Source organism: Prionailurus viverrinus, chromosome B3 (assembly GCF_022837055.1).
Source record: "Prionailurus viverrinus isolate Anna chromosome B3, UM_Priviv_1.0, whole genome shotgun sequence".
Classification (NCBI taxonomy): domain Eukaryota; kingdom Metazoa; phylum Chordata; class Mammalia; order Carnivora; family Felidae; genus Prionailurus; species Prionailurus viverrinus.
In genome coordinates, this window is record NC_062566.1 from 24881875 (window position 1) to 24900225 (window position 18351).

The 18351-nt window shown below is 34.4% G+C and overlaps 1 protein-coding gene across 7 annotated transcripts in view; it reads right to left on the bottom strand.

Annotated features, from left to right (window-relative positions):
- Positions 1–18351, bottom strand: part of SCAPER (S-phase cyclin A associated protein in the ER) — a 532470-nt gene that overhangs the window by 236926 nt on the left and 277193 nt on the right. For all 7 annotated transcript variants that reach the window (XM_047863178.1, XM_047863179.1, XM_047863174.1 and 4 more), the window contains one exon: positions 16388–16514. In XM_047863178.1, coding sequence (XP_047719134.1) covers positions 16388–16514 — 127 coding nt within the window. The remainder of the gene's footprint in view (positions 1–16387; positions 16515–18351) is intronic.

Consider the following 18351-nt stretch of genomic DNA (forward strand, 5'->3'; position numbering starts at 1 on the left):
AACATTTTTTAATGTTTATTTATTTTTGAGAGAGAGAGAGCCAGGGCACAAGTGGGAGAGGGAGACACAGAATCCGAAGCAGGCTCCAGGCTCTGAGCCATCAGCACAGAGCCCAACGCAGAACTTGAACTCACAAGTCATGAGATCATGACATGAGCTGAAGTCGGATGCTTAACCAACTGAGCCAAACAGGCACCCCTGTATTATTTTATTTTTAGATGTTATAGTATCCTTTCATCCCTATAATAAATAGTACTTGATTATAATGCTACTAAATTTTAATTCTCATAACTGGTAGAGTTATATATGCAATCCTATCCATGTTTTTCAAAAGAGAAAGCTGAAGTTTCCTACCAAGGTTAATAATCTGGCTAAGCTTACAGAGTTACTACAAGGCTGATCAGGAATTTGGATTTAGGGCCATAACTACGAACCCTGTGTTCTTAATGACTGCTTTATATTGTTATCAACATCAGCTGACTGCCTACTGACTGCAGGATTTTAACATATATTATTTAATTTAACAGCCATATAATCCTTTGGGGTATGTCAATATCACATATTTTACTAATAAGAAACTAAAACCCAGGGAGATTAACTTTTCCAGGGTCACACAATAAAGAGGTAGGAGGTTCTAGGTCCATGCTTTACATTGTTCTCAGCTGCTTCCTTAAATACCTTCCCACTGATGCTCTAATTTTGTACCATATCACATGCAACTTTCAACAATCCCATTTCACCACAGTTCCTGGGAATGGAATATAGAATAAGCTGGATGATTTAATTTAGTCTAAGACAGAGTTTCTCCAACAGTCCATTTAGGAATCTCTAATGTCAGAAAAACTGAATTTCCAGGTATGGGGGGGGGGGCATATATACCTAGTAACAGCAAGATATAAGTTAAGGTTTCTTGAGTATTTTATTTAAAAAATAAATATTTTTTTGCATCTTTTTCATGATATCATCTATGTTTATTTTAACCAGAAAATAGTGTTTTATATTATATGCCATGGAGGAGAAAAGTTTTCTTTTGTTTTCTATCTCATGGAGATAAGTTTTCTGTATCTCATGGAGGAGATAGTTTTCTATCTTCCTTAGTACACAAGGTATATGCCATGGAGTCTACTAATGAAAAGAACTGAGCTGAACTGAAGACAGTTAGCATCAAGGTCTTTATATGGGCAATTTCTCATTTTTTACTGTCACTATTTCCGAGAACCTAGATTTATATAAATGTAGTTTAAAACAGTAAGTGTTTACTTACTGCATCAGGCAATCAATCACTAAGGTGAGCCCAAGAACAGAATATTGCCAGAGAGGTAGCATGATGGAATACTGTCAGGATGCTATGGGCAGAAACTTCAATCAGCACATCTCCTTACTGAGAGGTAAAATCACTCATGGCATGGGCTAGATTGAACAGGTTCTCTTTTTAAGTTTTATTTTAATTCCTGTTAGCTAATATGCAGTGTTATGTTAATTTCAGGTGTACAGTACAGTGATTCAACAATTCCAAACACCACCCAGTGTTTATCACAAGTGTATTTCTTAATCTCAATCACTTATTTAACAAAACTTCCCACGCCCCGCCCCTATGGTAACTATCAGTTTGTTCTCTACAATTAAGAGTCCATTTCTTGGTATGTCTCTTTTTTCCCCCTTGCTCATTTGTTTTGTTTCTCAAATTCTACATGACTGAAATCATATGGTATTTGTCTTTTGTTATTTATTTCACTTAGCATTATACTGTCTGGCTCTAGCCATGTTGTTGCAAATGGCAAGACTGCACTCCTTTTATGGCCAAATAGTACTCCATGAATATTAATTTTATAGCCATACACACACACACACACACACACACACACACATATATATATACACATATACACACACACACACACATATATACACACATACATATATATGTGTGTATGTGTGTGTATATATATATATATGGCTATAAAATGTATATATGTACATATATATGTATGTGTGTGTATATATATATATGGAGACATATATCACATCTCCTTTATCTATTCATCAATTGATAGCCACTTGGGCTGTTTCCATGACTTGGCTATTGTAAATAATGCTGGTATAAACATAGGGGTACACGCATCCTTTTGAATTAGTGTTCATGTATTCTTTGGGTAAATACCCAGAAGTGTGATTGCTGTATTGTAGGACAGTTGTATTTTTAACTTTTTAAACAAATATTTTTCAATGTTTATTTATTTTTGAGAGACAGAGCATGAGCAGGGAAGGGGCAGAGAGAGAAAGGGAGACACAGAATCCAAAGCAGGCTCCAGGCTCCGAGCTGTCAGCATAGAGCCTGACACAGGGCATGGACCCACGAACCACGCGATCATGACCTGAGCCCAAGCTGGACACTTAACTGACTGAGGCACCCAGGTGCCCCAGACCTCAATCTCTTTTTAATTAAATCCTCCATATGTGATACTTTTCTAAGTAGAAGATGACATACACCTGTTTTCCAAGATTTGCAACATGGTTTGATATGAAATAGGTTCAGGTATACAATTAGATAACTGGAACAGCCATTTACCCCCAATCCTGATGTTACAGGCATTATTTTAATATCTTTCCGACCTCTTATGTATTTTATTTTGAAAATGTGGTTTAAAATGACACTAGAAGGACTATTTCACAAATGACAAGTAAGGCAATGAAAATAAGTCCTCCTAGTGAAAACAACCAAAAAAGTTAACATTTAAAAATATCCTTGAAAGAATTAAAATTACCAGAGAGAGAACTGCAAATCAAAATCCAGGAGGAGGTGAAACCAAGAGAAAGCAGCACAGCCCTCAAAGCTACTTTTACTAATCTGTAAGAAACATTCACAGAATGATACATATTAACCCATTCCAAGCAAGACTCTCAAAAATTTCATCCTCATGATAAGCACGACATTAAAACTGGCCAATCATCCAACTTGCAGCCTGTGTTCAGGACACCCATGTGGCCTTGGGAACCCTAAAATTTGAAGAACTTGGATAAAGATGGTTTCAGAAACCCTGGTACTCTTACCACCTAACAAAAGTAAATGAAAATATTTCCAGAGGACCATTATAGTAGGTCTCAAATTATTCTTGAAAACTCTTCAAACACAAAAACCATATAACAAATGCAAACAATTTAAAAGATTAAAATTATATGATTCATCTTCTCTGACCACAAGGGAATCATATCAGTAACAGAAGGAAATCTGGAAAATGCCCAAATATGTGGAAATTAAATAATACATTCTTGCCCAACCGGTGGGTAAATAAGAAATCACGGGGGGACCTCACACCTGTCAGATGGCTAAAATAAAAAACAAGAAATAACAAGTGCTGGTGAGGATGTGGAAAAAAAAGAACCCTCACGCACTGTTTGTTGGAATGAAAACTGATGCAGCTATTGTGGAAAACAGTATGGAGGTTCTTTAAAAAATTAAAGATAGAATTACTGTATGATTTGGTAGTTGCACGCTAGTATTAACCCAAAGAGTATGAAAACACTAATTCAAAAAGATATATGCGTCCTGTGTTTATTGCAACATTTACAATAGTCAAATTATGGAAGTAACCCAAGTGTCCATAGATAGATGAATGAATAAAGAAGATGTGGTAAATACATAAAATGAAATATTACTCAGCCATAAAAAAGAATGAAATCTTGCCATCTGCAACATGGATGGATGTAGAGAGTATAATACTAAGTGAAATAAGTCAGAGAAAGAAAATACCACATGATTTCACTCATATGTGGAATTTAAGAAACAAAAGAACAAAGAAAAATAGAGACAGACCAAAACACAGACTCTGAAGTATAGCAAACAAACTGGTTAAAAGAGGGGAGGTGGGTGGGGGGAGGGTGGGGGACATAGGTGAAGGGGATTAAGAGTATGCTTATCATAATGGGCACTGAATAATGTATAGAATTGTTGAATCACTATACTGTATACCTGAAACTAATATAACGCTGTATGGTAATTATATTGCAATTAAAGAAATAATAATTGCCAGATAAAAAGAAATCACGAGAGAAATTAGAAAATACTTTGAAATAAATGATGAAAACACAATGTATAAAACATGGAATTCATTGAAAGCAGTGCTCAGAGTTTATTTGTCTTAAAAAAAAAACACCACCAAAGATCTCAAATCAATAACTTAATTTTACATTTTAAGGAACGAGGAAAAGAAGAGAAAACCAAACCCAATGCCAACCCAAAGGTAGGAAATAAAGATTAGAGTGGAGATAAGTGAAATAAAAGTAGAAAAATAGAGAAAAATCAATGAAGCCAAAAGTTGATTTTTGAAAAGATCAACAAAATTTTCAAACCTTTAGCTAGACTGAGGAAAAGAGTCAAATGACTAAAATCAGAAAAGTAAGTGAGGATGTTACTAATGTCCTTAAAGCAAATGGATTGTTAAGAGTTTACTATAATCAACATATACTATGATATATGCCAGCAAATTAGAAAGCCCAGATGAAATGGGCAAATTCCTAGAAACATGCAAAATACTAAAACTGGCTTAAGAAGACACAGAAAATCAGAATAGATCTGCAACAAGTAAAGAATTGAATCAGTAATCATAAACCTCCCAACAAAGAAAAATCCAGGGCCAAATGGCTTCACTGGTGAATTCCATCAAACATTTAAAGAATTAACACAAATCCTTCTGAAACTTCAAAAAAATTGAAGTAGAGGGAATACTGCCTAATTCATTCCATTGGGGCAGTATCGTCCAGATATCTAAGCTAGACAAAGACTTCACAAGAAAACTGCAGAACAGTATCTCCTAAATACAGATGCAAAAGTTTTCAACAATTACAAGCAGCATGCAATAAAAATTTAAGGGGTTAAAAAGGAAACAAGACATCATAAGAAAGAACATGTAAAAACAACAGACAAATATACATTCAAAGACATGAAATATTGGGATTACCAGAGATAGACTATTAATTATATTTTCTGTGCATAAAAATAAAAGGTAAGTTTGAAAATATTTGTAAAGAACAAGAAATTGTAAGAGGCACAGAAAATTTGAAAAGTAGGCATTCTAGATAGGGAAAATAAAATACTGTGAATAAAATTAAAAAATTAATGGACTGTTTAAAGAGCATATCAGAGACAACTGGAGAGAGAATAAAGTACAACAACAGAGAAACTAGAAAAAAAACTCCTGTATTTACAAACCTTTATGATAGAGGAGTTACCAAAGAACAGTAGAGTAAACTGGTCTTTTCAATAAACGGTGCTCAAAAAATTAAGCATCCAGATAGGGAAAACAATGAAATTAAATCTCCGCCTCACAATAAACAGAAAAATTAATTGCAAGTGCATAACAAACTAAAAGTAAAGGCAAAAATATAAAACTTCAAGAATATAGAGAAAAAAAAGATCTTGACTCTGGAGTAGGAAAATAGTTTCTGAAGAAGAGCAGAAACTATTAATCATAAAATATTGATAAATTTGTCCACATTAAAATTAAGAACTTCTGTTCACTGAAAGAGTCAAAAGAGTAAAAAGACAGCTGTATAATAGGAATAGGTATCTTTAACACATTTGAACAAATTGATATTGAGAACATACAAAGATTTCCTGCAAATCAATAGAAATCTTTTCGGCAAAAGCTTTGAACATGCAAGTCACAAGAGAAGACATTCAAATGGCAGTAAAAATATGAATAGGTGCCTAACTCTACCTGACAACAGAGATTCACATGAAAACTACAGTGAATACACCGCTACATACTCACAAGATTAGCAAACATTAAAAAGTCTGGCAATACCAAGTGTTAGAGAAGAAAGGAGCAATGGGACTTTTATATTCTCCAGGTAGTAGTGTGAATTGATACTATTTCTTTGGAAAACAGGTTAGTGTTATCAAGAAAAGGTAAAGATATATGTATACACCTCATGACCCAGGAATCCCACTCCTTAGAGAAATTCATGCACATGAGTATCAGGATAAATGTTTAGAAGCACATTTTTTCATAAAAACAACCCAAGTGCCCATCAATAGCAGAATGGAGAAGTATCATTGTAGGAAGCGATGACACAGTATAGAAAATTGCACAGTATAGAAAATGACACAGTATAGAAAAGAAAAAAAAACCCTCTAAAACAACATAAATTCTTAAATACATAATCTTGATAGAGGCAAGACTCCAAATTAGAGAGAGTAGCATTCATTCCATAAACTTCAAACCCAGACACGTGTGACCTAACATTTATTATTTAGGGATATACTCTTACAGGATAAAACTATAAAGAAAAGAAAAAAAAAGTCAAAGTAATAGTTTATCCAAATATTAAGAGAAAAGTATGAATGGCAGAATAAATATGGGTGATCAGAATGTTCTGGGATGCTAGTGGCAATGTTCTATTTCTCAACTAGTCACTGGAGTTTTTGCTGTTATAATTATTCATTACTGTGAATGATTTGGAAGTGTCAATTTGCATAACCATAACACAAAATACCACAAGTGTGGAAAATGTTCCTATAAACTAGCACTATCAATATTCAAGTTTTTATAACAAATTTATTTGCCTTTAAAGAATACTTTTCACAAAGAAGCCACAAAAAACGATTTCAGATGAAAGGACTAAAACTGTTTCTAAAAGGCAAACCTCACCATCTGAAAAATAACGTAAACTATTTTGAAATCATTATTTACTGTTCTGTTTTACTGAGATATAGTTTACAATAAAATGCACAAATTTAGGTGTTCAGTCTGATGAGTTGTGGCAACTGCACACACCTATGTAACCACCACCTTAAACAAAATATGTAAACATTTCTACCCTTATATTCCTTGTTTTTTAAAAATACAAACCATATACAGATTAAACCTCTGTCAGATTCTTGAAGTAACTATTAATTCCATTTTCCTTGCACTCATCTTCTAATACATGCTAGTTAAAGAAGGTATAAGAGACATTTTCATTTTACCTTGGGCTATAGGATGTATTTGTCACCTTCTGACAAAATACGGGTGTCATATAAGCTGTATACAGTTATTTAACAGCTGCCATGAAGAAATAACTACATAAATTGAGAACATAGTAACTGAGGAGATCAAAATCAGAGGCTTCTGTGATAGAATGTTTTGCAGTTCCTCTCAACTAAAGAATTCCAGCTGAAAATAAAAGAAGCAAAACCAAATGAAACCATGAAATTTAGAAGACAGGCAGTGTTTTAGCAGGACCTGAACACAATTTTTTAAATACAACTGATTGAGAAAGCTCTCAGAGATGACTGGTTTATCTGCTTTGAGTCTGGGCATGTGTTAAATAGCCACAAGCCTCAGTTTGCAAAAAAGCAGGGAGGGAAAAGGATAGGGTCAGGAAGAGCTTGGACTTTCTACCTTCCACAGTTATCTGTTAGTGGAATTTTCCAGGTTAAATTTCAAAAACACCAAAACAAGGCAGGGTTTACGATAGGTATCAAAAAGTCAATTGTGATTTGATATCTCTCAATTCAGTTCAAATTATGATTACTGACCGCTACGTGGTTTGCTTATTCAGCTTCAAGAGATTTACAGCTGAATCTCTAAGTTTGGCAGAATTCACAGTCAGGAAAGGCAACTGGAAAAACTCCATGACCAATCCATCTGCTTAAACTGTTTACTTACAGTAACAGTATATAAATGTCTCATGTTACTGATAAACCACAGAAAGCTTCTGGGATGCTGTTACTATCCAAACTCAAAAGTAATGTTCATCATCGCAGAGTAACAAGAAAAGTCAATGAAAATACAAATTGTGCTTACTTGGCCCAAATTTAATACAATGGCAAGAATGAGGAAAATGCCTCTACATATATAAGAATGTTTCAGAAACTATTTGAAATAATTAAGCATTTCTGCAACAAAAAGGTCTTTGGAGCAATTCTTTTAACCTGAATTTTAAATGTAATTTTATTGTGAAACATAACATACAGAAAAAGGAAAAAATATGTAAGTACAATTTGAAGAATAATAGTAATTTGAACATTGTATAATTTCCATCAGGTCAAGAAAAAAAAGACTAGAAGCACTTCAAGAAGCCACCTACATGAATCTTCCTGATTACACCTCCCTCTCAATTCTCTGAATAATCATTATCCTGATTATTATAAGAAATATTTTCTGTATCTTCTTTGTAGTTTTACCATCTATTAATATATTCCAAAACAATATAAGTGCTTTTGTCTATTCTTAGACTTTATATAACTGGAACTGTAATAGTATATGCATGTATGTATGTGTATGTATATACATATACATATGTGTAAATATAAACATGTATCTTGTGTGTGTAAATATGAATATATATTTATATATACTTATATTTATTAGACTTGTTTTGCCCACTAAACATTGTGAGATACATCCATGTTGTTACCTATAGCTGTAGTTCATTTTTATTATTGAATAATATTCCATTATACAAACATACCATAATTTATACAGTCAGCCACTGATGGATACTTGGGCTTTTCCCATATTTGGTAATTATAAAAATGCCACTGAAAATTTTTATACATGTCTCCTGGTGCATATATGTATTGCTTTCTGTAGGGCATAGACATAGAAGTAAAATATGATGTGTACCCCTGCAACTTTAGTTGATAATAGCAAATTGCTTTCTAAAGTGGTAGTACTAACTTATATTATCACAGGGTATGACCATTCCAATGCTCTAGATCTTTGTCAATAGTTGGTATTTTCAATCTTTAGCTTTTGCCATTCTGAAAGGTGAATCACAGTATTACATTGAGTTTTCCATTTGGAATTTTCTGATTATTAAAGATGTTGATTATCTTTGTATTTACTTATTGGCTATTAAGAGTTCTTCTTTTGGAATGCCTGTCATCTCGTCCATTTTCCTACTGGCTGGTTCATCTTTTTTTCTTGTTGACTTGTAAGAATTCCTTACATACTCTGGATACCACTTCTTCGTGAGCTATACACAAAGATCTTCTTACATTATATTGTCTTTTCACAGTTTTTCTGGTGTCTTTTGATGAATAAACCTTTTAAAATTATTTTTTTAATTTAAATTCAAGTTAACATACACTGTAGTATTGGTTTCAGGAGTAGAACCCAGTGCTCATCCAAACAAGTGCCCTCCGTAATGCCCATCACCCATTTAGCCCATCCCCCCACCCACCTTCCCTCCAGTAACCATTTTATTCTCTGTATTTAAGAGTCTCTTATGGTTTGTCTCCTTCTTTATCCGATAGGTCATCTGCAAAAGCCTTTTCCCATGTCGTCAGTTGCCTTTTAGCTTTGTTGATTGTTCCATTGCTGTGCAGAAGCATTTTACCTTGATGAGATCCCAACAATTCATGTTTACTTTTGTTTCCCTTGCTTACAGAGACATGTCCAGTAAAAAGTTCCTGCGGCCATAGTCAAAGAGGTTGATGCCTGTTTTCTTCTCTAAGGATTTTGATGGTTTCCTATCTCATATTTAGGTCCTTCATCCATTTTGAATTTATTTTTGTGTATGGTGTAAGCACCATTTACTGAAAAGACGGTCTTTCGAGTCTATTTCTGGGTTCTCTCTTCTATCCCATTGATCTGTGTGTCTGTTTTTGGGCCGGTACCACACAGTCTTGGTGAATACAGCTTTATAATATAGCTTGAAGCAGAATTGTGAGGCCTGCAGCTCTGGTTTTCTTTTTCAACATTACTTTAGCTATTCGGGGTCTTTTCTGGTTCCATACAAATTTTAGAATTTGTTTGTTCTAGCTCTGTGAAGAATGTTGGTATTCGTTTGTTAGGGATTGCACTGAAAATGTGTAGACTCCTTTGGTAACAATGTTTGTTCTTCCAATCCATGAGCATGGAATATTTCTCCATTTCTTTATGTCTTCTTCAATTTCTTTCATAAGCTTTCTATAGTTTTCAGTGTACAGATCTTTTATCTCTTTGGTTAGGTATATTCCTGGTATCTTATGGTTTTTGGTGCAATTGTAAATGGGGTTGATTCCTTGATGTCCCTTTCAGATGCTTCATTATTGGTGTATAGAAATGCAACCAATTTGTATACATTGATTTCATATCCTGCAACTTTGCTGAATTCATGTATCAGTTCTAGCAGTTTTCTGGTAGAGTCTTTTGAGTTTTCCATGTAGAGTATCATGTTGTCTGCGAAAAGTGAAAGTCTGACTTCTTCCTTGCCAATTTGGATGTCTTTTATTTCTTTTTGCTGTCTGATTGCTGAGGCTAGGACTTCCAGTACTATATTGAACAATAGTGGTGAGAATGGACATCCCTGTCGTGTTCCTGGTCTTAGGGGGAAAGCTCTCAGTTTTTTCCCACTGAGGATGATATTAGCTGTGGGCCTTTCATATATGGCCTTTACGATGTTGAGGTATGTATGTTCCTTCTATCCCTACTTTGTTGAGGGTTTTTATCAAGAAAGGATGCTGTATTTTGTCAAATGCTTCTTCTGCCTCTATTGAAAGGATGATAACTTACTGTAAAGCAGTAGTTAAGATAGTGTGTTGTTGGACTGAAGATGGTGAAAAAGAAGAATGAATGTTTTAATAATTGGATTTTCTGTTTTTTTTATATAAAGCTGACCTCGCCTGACATCATAATCAAAAAGTTAATTTCAGATGGACCTAAATGTAAAAAGTGAAAACAGACTTTTAGGAGATAATAAAGAAGAATATCTTCTTGACTTTGGGTCAACATTCTGAATTATGGCATCATTCACAAAATGGACCATACATTCCTCTAATGCATTGTAGTGTCTCCTTTTTCTTTATGTACATAAACAAGTGCCTCGCATCATGCATCAAGCATGCTACTTATGAATATAACCATTCTTCTTTTTTGCCATCTTTGTTCCAACAATACACTATCTTAAATAGTGGAGCTTTACAGTAAGTTTTGATATATGGTAGAGCAAATCCTCCCATATTATTCTTTTTCAACAGAGTCTTGGCTGTTCTTTGAAATCCTACATTTTAATTTTAGAATCTGCGTTTCAATTTCCAGAAAATACAGTTTCAGTTTCATAATATAAAAAATTTTAATTGCAGATGCACTGAATTTACAAATTAATTTGTGATGAAAACATATATTGCTGTAGTAAGATTTCCAATCCATGAACATGATCAATTTACTCCTAATACTTAATATTTGGATGATAATATAAACAGAGTTGATATTTATATACTGTTCCTGTATCTTAGTAGACTTATTAAACTTATTCATTAGTTTATGATATTAGCTATACTTTGTTTCTTTAGATATAAGCTATGAGATTAAGAAAATTGCTTTCTATTCCTCATTTACTGTCATGAATTGATGCTGAATTTAACAAATGCTTCTGCTGGATCTTTTGAGATGATCAAAAGATCTTTTTTTTATCTTTTCTTCTATTAATATGACAAACTCTGATTGATTTTCCAATGGGAAACTAAACTTGAATATACTGAACAAATCCAATTTTGTTGTGACATACCATTCTTTTCATACATTGCAAGATTTTGTTTGCTAAAATTCTGTTTAGGAATTTTGAATCTAAGCTCATGAATAAGATTGGCTTGTAATTTGATTTTCTCCAGGTTCACGATGATGTCTCTAGGTGTGGGTTTCTTCTTATTTGTATTCTTTGGGATGTATTTGGTTTCTTGAATTTCTGGGTTGATTTTTAAGTTTTAGTAAGTTCTAAATAATAATCACTTCAGGTACTGTTTCTGCCCTATTCTCTCCTTTCCTCCTGGATTATTATATATAAATTAAATGCTTCACCATATTCAATATGCCTCTTATAATCTTTTCTGTATTTTTCATATATTTTTCCATGTTTTAGTCCAGATTCTTATAACTTAGAATATACTAATTTTTTCTTCAGTGGATTTATTCTGCTGTTATGTGATGCATAATTTTCTTAATTTTGATTACTAAAATGTTCAGTAATCGGGGCACCTGGCTGGCTCAGTCAGTTGAGCATCCGACTCTTGATCTCAGCTCAGGTCATGATCTCACGATTTGTGAGAATGAGCTCTGAGTCAGACTCTGCGCTAATAGCACAGAGCCTGCTTGGGATTCTCTCTCTCCTTTTCTCTCTCTGCCCCTCTCCCACTGACATGCATGTGCTCTCTCTCTCAAAATAAATAAACATTAAATGTTCAGTTCTTAAATTTCTATTTTCTTTAAAATGTGGTATATGTTTTAAAAAGTAATACTTATATTGTTGAACACAGGAAGTATAGCCCCTGTTGGTCTGTTTCCACTGATTTTTATCCATGTTGTTTTGCCCCTTTATGTGCTTAATTACCTTTTTCTGTCAGACACTGTATTTGAATTTATTTAATGAAATAATTTGAGACTTAGGTTGATATTATCTTCCTCCAGAGTACATTTTCCATTTACTTCTGTGAGGCACCTGGAGGTCTTAGCAATCCAAGGTCACTACTTTTTTTCAGCTACCCAGATGATTTGAAGTTGAGCTGTGGTCTGTGCAATGATTAGCATACTTCCAATCTACCCTCTCACCTAGTGCAGCCCTTTAAGATTTCAACCCAAAATATGGGGGTTTTGCCACAGTCTCTACCACTGATAGTCCTAGACTCCAACATTTTTAGCCCATCCATTTTTAGCCCTGGGCTAAAATGGATGCTTCTCATCCACTTCTTTTGGATCACTAATTGTACCCAGCCCCCAAATGCCTTGTTCCTAGATCTTGGCCTAGTAATTCTTCACTACTTTGTTAGCAATTCAGTTCCAGTTTACATTTTGCCTAGCTTTATTAATTGGCATCAGTAGGAGAACTGTTCTGAATTACCTACTCTGTCCATAACTGAAGATATTTTCAAGCCTTTATTTCCTTAAAAGATAAACAAACAAAAAAACATAGTTTTATAATCTGTAACTGGTATTTACAAAGTCTTTCAATTCCAGTTTCAGCTAGTTATTACTCATAATGATTCATTTAGTTTTGTGTCCCTGTTTTGGACTGTGGCTACTTGTTCTTATAAAGTCATTTGAGAGAAATTATCTGAAACCTAGGATAAAGGTGTCTTCTTCAAATGAGGATTTGCATCTATTTCCTTCTGCCAAGTTCCTAGGGACATCACTGATCAATCTGGAACTACTTTAAACTCATTTCACTATTTGAAATAATACAGATGATGTGAATTTGAGCTACAAGTCGACACCAGGGCTGGATTATAGTAATAACTTCTGCATTATACCAAGGCACTTCTTTTGCAGTCTCAGAGGATGGGGTGAGAGGGTTTATGATTATATCATGGAATAGGTTATGGTAGTCTATCTTTGTTAAGAGAAAATCTAGTAGATTTCACACCTTACGCAGCCCTAAGGATTTTACTTTTGTCCCCACTTCATGAGGCCTGCAAATCATAATTCACATTTGCCAGCCTGGCAACTCCCCTTGGGGCATTTAGTTATAACTGAATACAACTTCCCAAATTCTTGGTTTTTCTTTGGCCTGGTAATTTTTCAATTCCTTCTTAGCAATTTGATTCTTTTAAGAAAGTTACTTTTGATTTTTTCCTGTATTTTTAAATGTTTTTGTTAGTAGAATAGGTACAAGTACCCTAGACCACCAACTTTTTTTACAGAACTAGGTAGAATTTGTTAAAAACTGTAACATATGCAACACAGCTTACAAACTCTTTCTTTCTAAACAGAAACAGAGAACCCAAAAAGTTGGAAGGGACCTGAGACAAAGAGTAAGTACTACAATACTCATGTTTCCTCAGTTTCCTGATCTCTCTCATTACAGGAATGTTTTTGTACATCACAAGTTTAACCTCTTAGTTCTTACGTAGTTCTCAGAACTTCAGAAAAAGTATCTAAGCAAAACTGTATCAAAGCACTAACAGAAAGCATCAGTGTGTTGAGATCTCAATTAGGAGGGTGAAGAGCTCAAGATTCATCTCCCACCATTCCTCAGTGAGTGCTTGCTCAAGTTCCACCAGTCTCACTCACCCTTGTCACTTCTAGGCTGTCTTCAAATCCTTCACTGGGTACCTGGCTTTGGCTCTAATGATTTTGTTACTCCAGGCAGTTTTCCAAACAAAAAGGAATGGTTATTTACAATTTCTAGACTGAAATCATAAATATCAGCTGAATTACACTGAAATGTCAGTATAACTCTATGAAGAGAATTTCACATAAAGTGAGTCTGTCCTGGCTAAGTAAAAAGGATTTGTTATAAAAATAGCAAAAGGATCTTATTGTAGGTAAGTTTAGACTCTCAGGTGGTCCTGCAGTGTATACTCTAAGGACAGCTTTACAGCAAGCTTTCTGACACAGACCATTTAGACTGGGAGCCAGACTACATTTTTCTCTCCCAAATTATAAGGAATCAGTAGTATTCCAGTAAATTGCTCCTTTGTGAACAGAATAACTTTACTTAGATTTTCATACTGAATACCTTTCTTACATAGATCATTTTACTTTTTCCTCAAAAATTCTGTGATTACTTCAATCTAAAACAATATTCATGAGATAAGGTGCATATGGTGGTATCTTCAAGTAAACTGTAGTCCGAAGTATAATTACCCTTTATAAAAATAAAAGTAATTAGTATGTGCTAATTTAAAAAACAGACATTTTTCTAAAGCATATCAAGCCTCCAAACACTCCATCTAGCACACGTCTGACGATTAGCAGTCTCTGAACTCTGCGACACTCTGAAAGGGATGTGTTATACTGAAGAACTGACTCTTTGTGGCTCTGCTGCTCTAGTTCCTACAGAGGACTGTACTGTCTGATGCCAAAATGCAGCTGAACACTATCTTGTAAAGGTAGTCATTCATATGCTTAAAAACCCAGTAATTCCACCCCTGAGGCATATGTCCTAGACAAGAGCAATGATTCTCAAAATATGACCCTTGGACCAGCAGCATCAGTGTTACCTATGAAACACGAATTCTTGGGACCCACTGAGTCAAAAACCCACGGTGGGGTGTGTTTTAACAAGTCCTAGGTGATTCTGATGTAGACTAAAGTCTAAGGCTCCCCACTTTGGAGAAATTCTTGCTCATTTGCTCTGATACATGAATGTCTGAGCAGCACTGTTTCTAATCTCTTTTTCTTTCTCTCTCACACACACCCCCATACACATTCAACCCTGAATGAATTCAATCCTGAAAAATAATGTCCATGTCAGGAAGAGATTTTAAAAACTGTGTTATAATTAACACAGTGAAGTACTCACTATACAGCAGAGAAAATGAATGAAAAACAGCTACATTGGAAACCTAAATAAAACTTAGAATCATAATTTTGATTGAAAAACTGACAGAAGTCTACAGTATATTTTATAAAGTTCAAATACAAGCAAAACAGTAATATATTACTTAGGAAAACATTCATTTGATAAAGAAATAAAGCTCTTAAAAACCAAAGAAATATTCTTCTTTTTAAACAAAAAAAGACAGAAAAGATACTGCCTTAATACTGTACAGTATTTCCTTCAGGGGAAGCAGAGACAGGAATGGGATATGGAAGGATCGCACTGGGAACCACAGAGGTACTGGGAACAGTCTAGTTTTTAAGTTTCATGGTAAGTTCATAGGTGTTCATTATATTTGGGTTATTTTTGTCACTACATTCTTTTTGTAGATCTCAAATGTTATAAATATTAAACCCAGAAAACAAAAAACAAAAAAATTTAGATAATAAACAAAGATAGCTATTACATCAAATAGAAAAATTAGAAACCACCAAAGTGATATAAATTGTGTAAACTATGGTATGTTCATTTAGTTACAATGAATTTTTAAAGACACAGGAAAATATTCATGACACAGGTAGTCAGATAAAATAATGTAAGAAATGTCCAGTAAAAAGATTAAAAGAAAATACAATAAAATATCGACAGTGGGCATTATAGGGAGTTTATTTCTTCTTGATATATTTAAAGTTTTCTATAGTGAATAATAAAGATCATTTAAAGATCATTAAGAATGTTTTAACTGTCACAAAAACATTTATGACTCTAAGTCATTAAAGAAAACTGCCAAATCTTCTTTTGGAAACAGTAAGGAAATTGGTGCTTATGGAAATCTGGTTGCGATTTATGAGCTTTATAATTTAAAGTTTTACATTGTCTGGCATAAAATTGTATATCTTTATTACTGTGATTCCTTTTAAATTTATTTTATTTTGTGTGTGGAAAAATATGACTTGTTTTTGCTGTTAGGATTTCAATTAAAATGACTAAAAACTATACCAAATTAATCAGAAACAAAAGGAAAAAACAATCCATCAGTGGTTGACCAGCTTTTGGAAACACAGAAGAAATGCATAAGTGAGCATCAGCCTTATAATCCTATGTCCTGTCATAGTGAGAAAGAATCACGAAGATTAAGGCCAAAGGCCAGAGATTAGTTACATACCTTTTTTTCCAATATTCTAGCGATCTCGCCTAGGGTCCGATCTAAAGCAGAAACCTTATTGTTTGCCCATGAGCCACTGTCTTGTACTTGTAGTTGTTTTAGAAGATCTTTGGCTAATCGCTGAAGTCTTCAATACAAAATGAAAGGGAAGAATGACATTAATGAATTAGACTATAATATTTCATTTTCCTAAACCTTTTGAAACAAAAGCTACTTTCATTATTGTAGTAGAAAGTGCTTCACAGAACACCTCTGGGGAGGAACAAACAAAACCATTCCTAGTCCTCATGGTACAAAACAGAACTAGAGGACAGTACTGTCCATCTAGATTAGCTAGGACATTGCTACTATCAACTTCTGTGTGACACTTAAACTAGAACAGAACTGCAGATGGGGAGAAGGTGAGGCAATGATGGCAGAGAAAATGAGTATAAGAAACTCAGCAGGTTTTCATACTTTGATTTATATCTTCAAGGTAGGCTTGGATTATTTTGTAAGCACTGTAAAGCCTCAAAATGTCAAACTCCCACGTTCCAATTTACAAGTAATTTGGAGATTGCCTGCCACTGCTGATGTCATTTACTTAGACAACAGAGCAACATTTGCTTTTCACCAAAAAATAAACACGTTACCTAGACTGTAGGATTCCTGCAAGTGAACTATGTGTAGTATTTCTTTGTGGCCCTTACTTCTTCTGTCTCATGTACCTCACTCTGAGCAATCCTCTTCTCCTTTCCACTTACTCGCTTAAGTAGCCCACTGACAGATATTCACCAGAAACACTTCCAGATCTCTCTACTTCTCCCCTATACATCATCCCCCTGTTGTCTCACTTCCATTTTTATCTGTGATAGATTCTGTAGGCCAAGATTATAGTCACTTTCTGCTAAACATGCTACATTCCCTTTCTGTTGTTCTGTTTGTTACTCCTACCAGTCAAATGGCAGCAGTGGTGATAATCACTAATATTTAACTCTTACTGTGGGCTGGCACCACTCTCAGTGTCTTGATGTATTAATTTATTTAGCTGGATAATTACCATCTAGCAAGCCTTTTCCATCTCTGATCTTCCTATGACTATAGATTCAGGATCTTACTAAATCTGTCTAATCTGCTCACTCTCCATAAAGGCTTGCTTCATACATTATCCATTCTCTTCAAAACTCCATCCTTTCCTTTCTCCCTCTTGTTTTCAAAAGAAGATCTTACATTTCGGAGTGAAAATGGAACCACTAGAACAAGAAAATCTTTACTTTCTGCCACAAAACCTACAAGCCTACCTATATTTCACCCATACTCTCCTTTGCCTCTCCTATTACAATCAAAGAAGACCGATTCTGCCCATGTAGGGCTAATCCTGCCACACAGACTCTGTGTACATGAAGTCTTTCTGGATCAAAATTAACTCTCTTCGTCTTCCTTCAGTGTCTTTGCAAATGCTCTTCATTCATTCCTTCTGAAATACTTCCTTCACCTTCACATTATCTAGAAAATTTCTATGTATCCTCAGGTTTTCAGTTCAAACATTACTTTCTCTGATTTGACTATTCCTTCAAAGCACTCATCACAAGCCTTTCCCATTCAGAACTTTATGCAATGATGAGAATGTCCCATATCTGGACTGTACAATATGGTGGCTGCTAGCCAAATGTGGCTCTTATGCACCAGAAGTATAGTTAGTGAGACTGAGGAACTGAATTTTAAGTTGCATTTAATCTTAATAATTTAAATAGTCACATATAGCTAGGGGCTATTATACTGAACAGTACAGAAGCATAGTATTAACTTCATGAAAGACGGCTCGTGTCTACCTATTCATTGCCTTATTAACAGCACCGAATGTGCTATCTCTACATAAGTGCATTCAACAGGTATTTAATGATGAATGGGCTAGGAAGAAATTTCTTCTTTAGTCTTAATAATATCCATATATTACAACATAATGTACATGATCTTATATAATC